This window comes from Pseudoliparis swirei, chromosome 21, assembly GCF_029220125.1.
Source record: "Pseudoliparis swirei isolate HS2019 ecotype Mariana Trench chromosome 21, NWPU_hadal_v1, whole genome shotgun sequence".
Classification (NCBI taxonomy): domain Eukaryota; kingdom Metazoa; phylum Chordata; class Actinopteri; order Perciformes; family Liparidae; genus Pseudoliparis; species Pseudoliparis swirei.
Genome location: NC_079408.1, coordinates 5016560 through 5030536, shown reverse-complemented (window position 1 = coordinate 5030536; position 13977 = coordinate 5016560). Strand labels below are relative to the sequence as shown.

The following is a 13977-nucleotide window of genomic DNA, read 5'->3' as shown; positions in this document are numbered from 1 at the left end:
TGCACTGTCAGTGTCCTCACGCACACACGCACACACACACACACACACACACACACACACACACACACACACACACACACACACACACGCACGCACACGCACACGGTGCCAGAGAAGTTCAATCTTTTGGGGGGTGTATTCATATACTGACTGTAGGGCATCAAATATGCATGTCGTGCATTATTATGGGGCTTGATGTATGTCATTGCCCTTTTCAGTGCTTGGATGTATACTTAACGTATGCTGCAGTTTATCCATTATACAACCAGGTATTTTGCAGCATTGGTATCATCACCTAATAAAATACCTAAAAACGGTATAGGTTCAATAGTTATGTCAATCTCAAGCTTTCATATATCTATATATATCTATATATATCTATATATATATATGCACCAGTAATACCTAAGTATTACCAGTAATTACCAGTAATACCCCCCACGCCAACCCACCCACCCTGTTTCAGTAATACATCTAAATACTTCTTTCAACATTAACAGGTTTAAGAATAATATATTTAATGTTTTTTTTTAAAGTGTAGATGTTTTAGTTAATATTCGTTTTAGCCAATAAGAAAGTTGTATACAGTCATACTGAGGCATAATGCACGATTAGAGGGACATCACACAAGATTCAAGCTGTCAACATGGACATCTAGAGGCTAGATTCAGTAAACGCGGCGTTCATTCTTTCGGACTACATTTCCCAGGATTGAGCGCTCCGGGTCATTTCCCGTCATGCTTTGCGCGTCCCGTTTTGCCCCGCGACGCGTGTCCTCCGTCGCCGCCGTTGTCCCATTGAGAGAACCTGAACATGGCATCCGACGGACCGCCGGACACCGAATCCCTCCCGTCCGATTTAGGCGGCGCTATTGCGGCGCTGAACACATGGAGCCACCCGGAGCTTCACGCCAAGCTGGCGGAGCTGGGAGCCCCGACGATGGGTAAGAAAAGACCGGGAAACACTGGAGAGGGCACCGGAGGAAACGCTGTGTTTAGCTAACTGCAGCTAGCTAGGTGCTAGCGCTAGCTAGCAGAACGCAACACATCCGTTGCTGTGAGTTAAAGTTAGGCCCGCGGTCTGTTTACCCTCTTTGAAATGTACACTCACTATATAATATAATAATTAATGTTACTAAACGGTGTTGAAAGCAGCACTAACTGCATCCACCTGGTCCCGTAGGTAAGTAGCCCATTGCTTGTAGCTTTTTAGCTTGCTAGCTAACATCATGTAACGTGAGACACTTGTCAGTGGTACCGTAGCTAGCTTAAACTTCTCTGGTAGTTTAGTGTTGAGGGGGCTTAACTAATGTGCAAACAGCTTCTCCTCATAGAAGTGTCGGTGCGATGTTATATTACGACTGTTGTTCACAGCAGACTCTGCATTGCTTCTCTTTAAGTGAGTCTTTTGTCATTCTTCAGGTCCCAGAGAGGAGCTGATGGACCGACTGAAGGGGTACATGATTCAGGTACATGGAACTACTAAGTCGGTGCTGAGCGTTTTAACCATGTATTGACAATATTCAGTTATTAATGATGCGTGTTGTCAGTGTTTGTGTCTATTCGCTTTGATATGTCACGAGAAAAATCTAATTCTCTCACTTCCACACGGTTATATGTGATGAGTGTCTGTTTCAAGTATAGCATTGTTAACCACTTTGCCAATCGCACAACGTTGTGCCTTCAAACCTTCAATTGTAGATGTAAAGAGAGGCTAATGTTGACTATTTTGACCCTCCTTGCCTTCTTAATGCGGTTAATCAAACGATGCACAATCTACTTCTCGAACTGCTGCTCATTAAGTCCTCAGCACAAAAGCACTCACCCGTTTGTTTGCATTTCTTTCTGTAGACGGGGATCCTCCTCAGCAAACCCAACGACGACAACCCGATGGGCTCCCAGGTAAATGTCGCATATGAGAGGGAAAACATGGCTGAAAGTGTGTAGACGTTTGTTTATGTCGATCACATGTTATCATTGTTCTCTCATTTGTTTCCAAGTGGAATTGTAGTTTGTGTGATCACATATACTGCGGTTGGATATCTTCAGATTTCCTGCACATGATGGCTTTATCAGCTTAGTGTGTATTAACACCTACTCTTGTATATTAGAATGGCATGACATATTTGCAAATAGCACCATATTTTGAAAGTGTAATGATGGTCCCATGGACTATGATGGTGTAGCACAATTTATAAATGGAAACCATTTGGTTAGTTGGTACATTTTGTCAAGTACAACTACAATTTGACATATTTTGTAACACGTTTGTAAGAGTTCACTTCATACCTCCCATTCTCCTCCTGTGTTTCCTTCTCTCCAGATGCAAGGTATCCCTCCCATGCCCCCGATGCCAATGCCACCCCTGCCTCCTGGTATTGGCATGCTCCAGGCGATGAGCTTGATGCCCGGAGGGGCCCCACCACCTGGCATCCACATAGGCATGGAGCCCCCGGGTTTGCCCCCTCCCGGCCTATCGCAGGATGAGCAGCTGAAGATGGTCCAGCACAGAGCAGCCATGGTGTTGCAGCAGGAGGAGAGAGCCCAGCAGCAGGTGAAGTTCACTGACTGTGTAACGCACGTGTTGCTTTCAGCTTCCCATTTCAAGCACAAACACAACACTGAGATGCAATCAGTCTGTGAGCGGCTGCGATTACAGGAAAACCACGAAAGCATCTCCTTAAATCCACCTTCAAAGGAAGAGACACACATTTTAGAAAGCAAAACAAAGTATCTGCTTTGGCTTGTAGAATCTGACAGAAACCACATACACTCCTGCCACACTTGCCCATCTGCCTGACAGCTGCTAGATACAAGTCAGTCGCTACAGGACCGACCGACTGTTGCTCAGTCATTCATTGGTTCTGTGTATCACAGGGTGAGTCCCGTGTCATGGATGGGCAGGATCTCCTGGATCAGGAAATGGTGAGACGATAGGTGTAGAGTCCACCTCGTCAGATAGAACTTCCCTTCAGATTTAGAGATTTGACTCTTAGGCAAGAATTTTTTTACATTTCCCAAATGTATACCGTTTAAAAATAGTCCCTTCCATATTAGTTTTGGAGCATCCTTTTCTTTCCTCTTTTTGTTGTTCGTACCCCCTCAATTCCACTCCTTTTTGTTTAACTATGTATTTTAAGTGCCATCTCCTTCCTCCTTGAATTTCAGGCTGCTGTACTGATGGAACAGGAGCGTCAGCAGGAGATGCTCCAGATGCACCAGGGGCAGGGGCCCAGAACCATGCTTCCTCTCGGAGTAATGAGAGGTATGTTGGTATTGTTTCGTTCGTGTTTTTTATTCCTGCTGCAAGTCATCAATCCCATAATTGTGATGCCTCAATTTCATTCTGCCGAAGCCTCAAAGTCAAAAGAGAATTACATTATCAGATAAATGTGTGTGAGCTCGTTGTCTACACTCCGATGAGCAACTTGAGGCGCAGGACTGGTGTTGGAGTTGAGAGGCGGCGTGTCGAGCCGGATCGTTTTACGAGTAGCCCGTTCACACGCTGCTTTCAAACCAATAAAAAGCTTAATCGATGCTGCTGTTGAATTCAGAATCCGTTTGGAGATTATAGTGACGGCGGTTTCATCTGCGGCGAAGCTTGTGGTCTCCAGTGAGGTTTGAGGGTAGACGGGTTGGTGTAAATAATCACATCGTTGCTGAAGTTTTATCGGCTGCCATCTGTACATTTGCAGGTTTGGATCCACGTGGGCCGCTGCCTCCTGGAGTCAGCATGATGCCAACCCTAAAACAGAGAGTGCCGCCTCCTCCGGGAGAAGATAACAGAGAGGTAAGCAGACACACTTTTTACTTAGAGCCTGCGTACATTTTTTGCTCTTCATTGCTGCTCTTATATGATTGACATGTACATACAAATATGTTCCAGTTAAAGTAGATTGAGCATTCCTTTTCGAATCAGTGCGAAATTCATTTTTTAGTTGGTGGTGTGATTGTTTTTCGGGGGACGCGGATCTCTCCTGGGTTTGATAGCCTAAGACGACCTGTGCTATATGTTTACTCGCACGCTTAAAAAAATATTCCTCTCCAGGTGTGGCAGAACGAGGAGGTAAGCATCAGTGGCCCCAAGATCCCTCAAGCTCTGGAGAAGATCCTCCAGCTGAAGGAGATCCGACAGGAGCAGCTCACCGACCCCGCAGAGGAAGATGACGAGGGAGCAGACACGGACATGAACTCCTCCGCGCCGGTCATGTCGGAGACGGAGGATGATGACAGTCAGATATCGAAAAAAGATGTACGTCTCCTCTCATGTATCTGTCCCGTAGTACGACTAGATTTGTGATATCGCAGTTGTTTAGTGTGCGAAAACAAAACCGACTGCACATTTAACATCTAGTTGTTCTGTGTGTGTGTGTTGGAATCTCAAGGTAAACACGTGCATTATAGTGCAGAAATGTAAATTTTTCTCACATGTTTTTATTTATTTATTTTAACAGTTTTTTGAACTCCAATAAATAAAATCAACCTTCATTTCAGAAAAATCGCAAACGCAGAAACCGCAAGAAGAAGAACAAGAAGAAGCGCGCCCTGGAGAAGAAGGAGCAGGCGGTGCAGGAGAAGGACGGCAGCGACAAGGACAAGGAGAACGACAAAGACGCCGAGGAGGACAACGAGAAGGAGAAGGAGCCCGAGGTGGAGATCGAGTACATCACAGAGGAGCCGGAGATCTACGACCCCAACTACATCTTCTTCAAGAGGATCTTTGAGGCCTTCAAGGTGGCTGCGGACAACGATTGGCCTGCTGCACTCCCTCTGCTCTCAGGCGTTTAGTGTTTGCTGTAACAAAGCCGCTTCCTTGTCTCTCCCAGCTGACCGATGACGTGAAGAAGGAGAAGGAGAAGGAGCCCGAGAAGACCGAGAAGCAGGAGACGGCCGTGCTGCGGAAAAAGGGCTTTGAGGACGAGAGGAAGGACAGCGACGACAGCGACGACGTGCGGATCCTTTCTTTTGTTATGGAAATGAAAACAATACATATAATCCCGTCGATTCACATGTGCGGTTTTTAAAATATATTTTTCTGTGCAGGACATGAGACCAGACGTACCGAAACTCTCAAAGAAGAAGATGAGGAGGATGAACAGGCTCACCGTGGCTGAACTCAAACAGGTACATGAAGGCTCGTGCTCCAGTCCCTCATTGGGATGATGGTGATTTGTTTACATTAGTTTCTTAACCCCTCCCCGTGTCGTTGCTCCAGCTGGTGGCTCGTCCGGACGTGGTGGAGATGCACGACGTGACGGCCCACGAGCCCAAGCTGCTGGTCCACCTGAAGGCCACCAGGAACACGGTGCCCGTGCCCCGCCACTGGTGCTTCAAGCGGAAGTATCTGCAAGGCAAGAGGGGTATAGAGAAGCCCCCATTTGAGCTGCCCGAGTTCATCAAGAAGACGGGCATCCAGGAGATGAGGGAAGCCCTGCAGGAGAAGGTGGGACACCCGTCCATTACACTAACGCTCCTTTCAACTTGAAGAAAAGAAAAGGAGGTTAAATTCAGACGCAGCTTTTAACATTTTTGTTCATTTTCCGTTGACAGGAGGACGCCAAAACCATGAAAACCAAAATGAGGGAGAAGGTTCGTCCCAAGATGGGAAAGATCGACATCGACTACCAGAAGCTGCACGACGCCTTCTTCAAATGGCAGATCAAGCCCAAGCTCACGATCCACGGGGACCTTTACTACGAGGTACTGGAGCCGTCAGAATTTAACCATTTCTTTCAGTAAAATCTCCCTTGTGTCCCGTGGGGATGAACCGCTTTATTATTTTAAGGCATTCGCCCTCGCTGGGAATGAAACTCTGACCTGCTGTGTGTGTGTTTGTGTGTGTGTTGTGTGTCTGCAGGGGAAAGAGTTTGAAACTCGTCTGAAAGAGAAGAAGCCGGGCGATCTGTCTGATGAGCTTCGCATCGCTCTGGGCATGCCGGTCGGACCCGTAAGATCCTCCAACATCATATTTCCTTGTGAAATTACCCAGCAAAAGTCATTATAAGAGAATGTTGAGTTGTTGTTGTCTTCACAAATATATACCCATACACATTGTTTACTGGGTAGCATGAGGCCCCACTTGTGTCTTCTTGTGTTGTTGCTGTTAAGTCACATAAATTAATCTCAAACGCATAAATAAGGAGAGGATCCAAATAGACTTGTTTTGGCGTTGTTTGTTTCCAGCAGCGCTCTTCACTGTTATTTCTAAAGCATCCATGTGTCTCTTCCTCCCCAGAACGCCCACAAGGTGCCTCCCCCCTGGCTGATAGCCATGCAGAGGTACGGCCCCCCTCCCTCCTACCCCAACCTCAAGATCCCCGGACTCAACTCCCCCATCCCAGACGTAAGACAACTCCTATTTTCTTTTCTTTTTTGTTCACCGTTATCACCCAGCGTGTTATTCTGCTTAGTCACAACAACAAAGATGTTGTATTCACTCGTCGGTGTGTTTGCTTCTCTCCGTCAGAACTGTACGTTTGGTTATCACGCCGGAGGCTGGGGGAAACCGCCGGTAGACGAAATGGGCAAACCGCTCTACGGCGACGTGTTCGGGACCAATGCTGCCGACTTCCAGGTCAGAACTACACACACACACACACACATATATATATATTCTTTTTGCAGAAACTGTAAATCTCATGTGTGTGAACAATGTGTGTCCTCTTCCTGGAAGTGTCTCCACCGTATGTCCTCTTCAAAGCTGAAATATTGTAGCTTATATTCACGCTAAAATAAAAGAACTGAATGTCATGAAACTAGAAAAAGTATCAGAATCTCAAACCGAAGAGATGAAGAATTTTATTTCATCCGAATTATGAAATGTTCTGCTAGTTTATTCTTTGCGAGCCTGTTGATTGGCCGACCGTCTCGTGGGATGTTCGTCCTAACGCTGTGTGGACCGTGTGACCAGGCCAAGGCGGAGGAGGAGGAGGTGGACCACGCACCGTGGGGAGAGCTGGAGCCGTCAGACGAGGAGTCGTCGGAGGAAGAGGAGGAGGAGGAGAGCGACGAGGAGAAACCAGACGAGACCGGATTAGTCACGCCGGCAGACAGGTGATCGACGTTGATGATTTGTGGTCAAACATTTAAATCTGGAAGTCACACAATCTGAATCTCCAGGACCGGTCTGAGGCGCCTCACCTGGGCGTCTTGTGTTTGTTATATGGATGAACTCACATACTCCCCCCTCCCTGTGTTCAGTGGGCTGATCACCCCCGGAGGCTTCTCGTCAGTACCCGCCGGCATGGAGACCCCGGAGCTGATCGAGCTGAGGAAGAAGAAGATCGAGGAGGCCATGGACGGGTGAGTGTCGCTCTGTATTGTCACAGCAATAAACAAAGCCGCTGTTTAAATCTCCCGTTTACTCCCAGTAGTGCAGCACTGCATGCTGGGAACAGACGGAGCGCTTTGGCGTTTGCTGCATCGTTCATCTGAAAAAGAAAATGCTGTCTTTAAACATAATTCATACAGATGGGGGAGGAGGAACTGTTTATTTTTTAGCAATTGCTTCATGAGCGAACGGCTAATATCACAGCTGGAAATGTTGACCGACCACATTTGGAGGCTGTAGCCGACTTTCAATTCATAAAAAAATTCTCCCTCCTGTGGTAGAAACGAGACGCCGCAGCTGTTCACGGTGCTCCCCGAGAGACGGACCGGCCCCGTCGGCGCCGCCATGATGGCCTCAACGCACATCTACGACGTGTCGGGGGTAAGGCCGCTCTGCCGTGTGTGTGTGTGTGTGTGTGTTAGTGTCCGCCGCCGTTGCTCACGTCTCTCGTTCGTCCTCTTCAGGCCATGGCGGCTCGTAAGGCGGGCGGCGGGCAGGAGTCTCAGGGCGTGGAGGTGGCCCTGGCTCCCGAGGAGCTGGAGCTGGACCCCATGGCCATGACGCAGAAGTACGAGGAGCACGTCCGGGAGCAGCAGGCCCAGGTGGAGAAGGAGGACTTCAGCGACATGGTGGCCGAGCATGCCGCCAAACAGAAGGTACAGACGACGCGGTTATTTCAGGAGTTTACGTTTCCTCTTCTGAAGTCTGACGCAGAAGGTTTCAGAGATTAAAATAAAAAACATCTCCAGATCTAGTGACAGAAGTTACAATATATGGCAATAAGAATCAAATGATGAAAGCTTTAAAAGTTGTGGAGATGTAATGACTGTCCAGGTGTTTTATTTAAAGACAAAAAGGAAGAGAGATAGAAAGTCTGTTCGTGAAGTGTTGTTTACTGTCATGTCTCTTTCCCTTTGTGGTGACATTTAAATATTAAAAGCTCTTTTTTTTTTTCTCGTCCCCGTGCAGCAAAAGAAGAGGAAGGCCCAGCCGCAGGACACAAGGGGCGGAGCCAAGAAATACAAAGAGTTCAAGTTCTAGAGCACGAAAGAGGAAGAGCTGTACGCAGATTTTTAACTTTTGGAGGATGCCGACTGCAACGTCGATCATCTGTTAGACCAGTAACCGGTTCTTTTTATTTTTTATTACTATAATTAGGGAATGTTTTCGTGATGTAATCGGTGTCACGTGAGAATGGTGACGTGTTCCCTTACATTTTCGTCTTGGTTATTTTTTTACATGTAGCCCTGTTTTCTTTCTGTTTTTTGTAAATAAATGATAAAACTTTCCAGATGTGCCGCCCCCTGGTTTCCATTTAATTATATTCCACCTTGTGAATTTTTTTGTGGGGAGTTACGGAAAGAAGCGTTCACTTGCATTAGATAATCATGGTGGTAAAATCCAAGGTGACTACCAAGCCTGAGTCAGCTGATGTCGTCACAAGCTGAGTGATGGACAGGCTGGACAGCAAGAGGAGCGCTCACTCTGCTCCATATTTACTGGTACAAAGAAGGACCAGGCTGGACAGAAAGAGGAGCGCTCACTCTGCTCCATATTTACTGGTACAATGAAGGACCAGGCTGGACAGAAAGAGGAGCGCTCACTCTGCTCCATATTTACTGGTACAATGAAGGACCAGGCTGGACAGAAAGAGGAGCGCTCACTCTGCTCCATATTTACTGGTACAATAAAAGATAGCAACCATTTAGGACACCCAATGTTCTCTGTAATAAAAAGAAATTAGTTGGGTTTCAAATTACTTTTATAGGTGTTCATATTGTTAGATTGCACAGAATGCATTGCAATGTTTCCGGTACCATAATGCAACATACTAGTTGCAGCAAAAGTAACCGAACAGATAACATGTTAATGTTTTGGTTTGTGGCTGGTGCATTGTTTCTAAAAAGGAATAGTTTGATAAGTACATTATCAGGTTGAGGGGCTTTACTGGAAGTAATCTGCATTTAAAATAAGTACAGATGATACCTGCACGAGGTACTGCCTTGTTAATGTTAGGCAATAATTTATGAGTGACGAATTAATCCCACCCTCCATAAAAATGCAGACTCGATGCAACATGCTGTAGTTCAAGTTGTTACCGCTGGAGGGCAGTAAAGGCCATCTGAGCGGAGCAGTCACGTGACCGCGTGGGAAGCACAGTGACCTAAATAGCTGCAGCAGCCGCATGCTGACTCGGACACACACACTCACACACACATGGAGCAACAGCCTGTGCCAAGTCAACGGGGTTTATTGTCTTTAAGATACGGGGAAAGTGTTTCAAGGTGACACCTTTTAAGAGTGGGTCACGTGCCGCATGGGGTAAATGACATCATCTCTTGCGGTGTACGCATGTCATCGTCTCTCTCTCTCGGTTGTTTTCAGAGATATCGATCCATCCAGGGAACAACTCTTGTTTACTACGGTCATCGGCATTCAAAAACCCATTCAGTAATTTAGTTACATTACTTGTAGACGAGTTAATAATCACCCAAAAGAAACAGTGAAAAGCTTTGATTGACAGACTGGACTGTTTATTATAACAGTATCGAGCTCATCGCGTCATCGGTATAGTGTGCAATATACAACGTAATTCTTAATTTACTTATGTATATTATTCGCAGTGTTGGGAGTTACTGTAATTCCACTACTTTTAGCGGTAACGAGAGTGTAACGAAGTATTTTTTAAATCAACTAACGCAGTTACAGTTACTGAAATTTAAATGAGTTCGTTACTCGCGTTACTCTCTTTTGTGAAAAATGAACACTTGCAGACAAGAAGACAAGCTAGGCTACTTTAGCTGCTTCTGATCTGACATCGCAGGACCTTGGTGGCGCAATGATATTGTAACGTCTCGGACGTTATGGACTGATGACACGGAGACGGGACGACGTTATTATTCCTCACTTTATTGGGCATCCACCAACACAGACAGCTGCTCCTCTCGGCTCAGCAGCTCGAACGTCAACAACAACGGTTCCCGTCAACCACCCGTAACTTCCGTTTTCCGACAGGTTAACCCCGCCTCCCCTCTACTCCGCCAATCACAGGCACGCCTCCCCTCTACTCCGCCAATCACAGGCACGCCCCCTCGACCAGCACGCACGGTGCCACACTGTGATTGACAGCCACTTCCAGTGTTGCCAGGTCCGCGGTTTTTGCCGCTGGTTGAATTTTGTGTCCGCTGGTTCGGGTAGACCTATTTTGCATGCAAATTACATGAATATCTTTAAATAAAAATCCATATTTTAAATGAAATAATTTATTTATACCCAAATCCTACCAAACTGACTCCAGATCAGCACGTACACGCCTCACTAGCACCCCCCCCTCAATTATATGCAGCACCTCAAGGCACCTTTGTTTTCTCTTTTAATTAGTGTTAATACTGTAGGCCAATCACTTTTATTTCATTGGGCCTAATGTGGTAAAAAAAAAACACTGTTAAATCACTGAGACAGTTATTTTGTATTAAGTTAACTAAAAAAGGGACTTTTGTACTCCTGCTTGATTTGAAGGCCTGTTGCCCTGTTGATTGCAATAAATAGGTCTACAACATATGTTTATTGTGTTTGACTGTTCATGACATTAAAAAAGCAGACATAAAAGTAACTTAAAAGTTACTTTCCCTAGTAACTAATTACTTTGGATATACAGTAACTAGTAAAGTAATTCAATTACTTTTAAAAGAAGTAACTAGTAACTATAACTAATTACTAATTTTCAGTAACTTGCCCAACACTGATTATTCGTATTATATATTATTCCTGTTGCATCCCCCTGAATGCTACTTGAGCTGAATCTAAATAGGAGTGTGTGTGTGTGCGCGCGCGTGCGTGCGTGTAAACCCACGGTGATAATCTGTCCAATAGAGGGCCGTCAAACTGGTGGCAGCCAGCCGCGCTGTGACGCGGGCTGATTAGGTCACCTCTCTGATTCATATAGGAAATAAAACACAAGTGCAGGGCTTTCAAGTCTCACGCATTTCGGTCTTATCTCACGCACTCCCGCCACACATCTAATTCCTCACGCTGAAAAAACCTCTCGGCTATTTAATGCTTGAATGCAGGGGTGCTCAATACGCCGATCGATTGTTGAGTAGAAATAGTCACTAGCACCCCCCGTCGACAACTCTTTTCGGCTCGATGCCGGCGCGCGCAACAGTCAGCTGTATCGGGTGCTGATGGAAATCTCACGCTTGCCTGTCTTCAAAACTTGAGAGCCCTGCAAGTGGTAGATGCCTACGTCACAGAGCCGAACCCGGACTTCTGTCCGCATGTTGAGACACTTCAGGGGGAAAGTTAACAGGTTCGTGAACTGAAAAGAGAGATTAATCCGAACCGGTTCTGCACCTTCGTGTATTTGCCTGTTCACGAAGGCTGAAGGAAGATGCGTGCGCGCGCACGCGCGTGTGACTAATAATGCTCATTTGAGAACACCTGAGATCCGGTGATGCGGTGGCTGATTGGTCAATCAAGACAAAAATGCTATTGTTAGGCTATTTGTTGCCAAATATATATATGCTTTTAAATACAGTTACATGTCTATCGTCATATGTCAATAACTGCAAACATTAATTACGAGAAACTAGTATTTAAAAAATACATGCATATAATTTATGTTGATACAATAGTATGTCAAATTATAATATATCAATGTATTTATTTAAACATTATAATATTATTTAGTTCATATAATGTTTATAATATATTATATATATATTCTAAAAACAATTCATAATAAAAATCAATCCTAACAAATGTGAATTTTTTTTAACATTCATTTCAGAATATGCCATGTAACTAAAAATAGCTGATTAAATTAAATATTATTTTTTTCTCAATTTAATTCAATGAACCTTTGTCGCAGGAGGTCTGATTGAATAAATGTAATATTAGTAAAAACCGAAATGTAATATTAGTAAAAACAACAACACCGATATACAGTTTAGTAGTAATGTGTGTAAATAAGTATTAATAAAGTAAATGTAAGAATAAATAGCACATACAGAAACAGGATTTGAAAAAACAGTCAGAAAACCACAGCACGCTATTGGCCAGCCTCTCTCTCTCTCTCTATGTCTCTCGCTCTCTCTCTCGCTCTCTCTCTCTCATGTCTCTCGCTCTCGCGTTCTGAAGAGGCGTTGCTCGCCTCACAGGTTGCTCGCCATTGTGGGACCGTACAGCGAGAGACATTTCCGCTTCCTGCGCCCTCCCCCTCCCGCCTCCCCCCCACCTCACCCCTCACCCAACGCTAAGTCGGGCTCGTGAGAGGACACACACACACACACACACACACACAGACGCGGGGATTTGGTGCCTGTCTTTCGGGTTTAAACCCCAACGGACAACCGCGATGTTTTCACCCTCCGGCGGCGAGTAGCGACTTTAGCCGTTGGTCGTTGCGCGCGAGCGTTTTTTTGCGAGAAGAGAAGCAACGGAAAGGAGGAGGACTTAAAAAGAAGAAGAAGAAGAAGGACAAGGACAACACACACACACACACACACACAGAGAGAGAGTCGCGGAGACGGCAGGCTACTACGGGTGTTCCTCCTCTCGGCTCCAGCCTCCAGGATGTCGGAGCGAGGAGGGCTCCCGCGGACTGGGGGCGTCCCGTCCCCGCACATGCAGCCCTCCAACCGGCCGGTCCACATGAACCTGTACGCCACCTGGGAGGTGGACCGCTCCTCACCCAGCTGTGTGCCGAGGTACGCGTGTACATGTGTGTGTGTGTGTGTATAAACCGAGCATGACTTATCTTTGTGTGTGTGTGTTGGTAGTGAGGGTGTACATGGGGAATGAGCCAGTCTGTGTGTTTCCACTGGGGACTTTCATATTGCCCAACACCCGTGGGTGCCCATTTGAAGAGATGACCCCCCTCATGTGATGTGAGTGTTGCTGTCAATGATGGAAGATCCCATTAAAAGGCAATAATTACCCTTTTCTGAGCTCTGATTTGGGTATGTATCTCCTTCCGATTGGACCACCGTAGACCTTTAGAGACCCCAGATTGATAACCACCACTTCAGCTAAATATCCATCACCCGGTGGCTTTACGGCTGTAATCTTATGGCACAAACCAGGCATGCCCCCCCCCCCTGGTCATAAAGAGTGTTTGTGTTGGAGCAGGTGCAGCCTTTCCCCAGTAGATAGCCTCGGCCCGCCGGATCAATCCAGACACGAAGATGGATGACGGCTGTCGGAGGGGCATTTTGTCCCTCTACATGACACAGCTGTGGCATATCGGTTTGTTTAGAAGAAGAGGAATGCAAGGGACTGCAAAAATAGTAGTCCCCCCCCCCCTCCAAATCGTTCCAGGTGCATTGAGGCGAAGGTTTCAGCGCACGTTCAGGTGGACGAGGCTGCAGCACCAAGGTCGAGGACCCTCGTCCGCCTGAACAAAGACCCTTCACCTTGACTGAAGGGCCCGGGCTGACGGGTGGGCCCCCGATGGCGATGCCCCCCCCCCCCCGACGTCTGTCCTCGTGTGTTTGGTGAAGCAGAGGTCGTGAGTCAGATTCAAGGTCAAGGGTCAATATTCAAAGACGGTTTCAGTTTTCACCAGTTACACCCGGCTCGTTAATCCGCCGCTTCTGCAAGTTTCCCCCCCCCCTTTTTTCTTCTTCTTAGTTTCCCCCCCTCCTCGTC

General features: G+C 46.4%; 2 protein-coding genes across 3 annotated transcripts in view; both read left to right on the top strand.

The window, feature by feature from the left end:
* The first annotated feature begins 772 nt into the window (after positions 1-772).
* sf3b2 (splicing factor 3b, subunit 2) lies at positions 773-8617 on the top strand. 2 transcript variants are annotated; one of them, XM_056443247.1, is made up of 21 exons: positions 773-943; positions 1422-1468; positions 1851-1901; positions 2323-2553; positions 2877-2924; positions 3168-3264; positions 3695-3789; positions 4048-4251; positions 4494-4733; positions 4826-4948; positions 5043-5123; positions 5215-5442; positions 5550-5699; positions 5857-5946; positions 6235-6342; positions 6466-6573; positions 6910-7052; positions 7200-7301; positions 7611-7710; positions 7794-7985; positions 8299-8617. In XM_056443247.1, the coding sequence occupies exons 1-21, from the start codon at positions 814-816 to the stop codon at positions 8368-8370; spliced, it is 2640 nt and encodes an 879-aa protein (XP_056299222.1). In that variant the 5' UTR covers positions 773-813; the 3' UTR covers positions 8371-8617. The 2 variants fall into 2 exon arrangements, with proteins under 2 accessions (XP_056299222.1, XP_056299223.1); XM_056443248.1 differs by lacking the exon at positions 2877-2924 and having other exon boundaries at positions 775-943.
* A 3968-nt stretch (positions 8618-12585) lies between these two features.
* Positions 12586-13977, top strand: part of LOC130211666 (phosphofurin acidic cluster sorting protein 1) — a 33445-nt gene continuing 32053 nt past the window's right edge. Inside the window, 1 exon segment of the mRNA XM_056442582.1 lies at positions 12586-13037. Within this exon segment, the coding sequence (XP_056298557.1) occupies positions 12904-13037 (134 nt within the window). The 5' untranslated portion in view covers positions 12586-12903.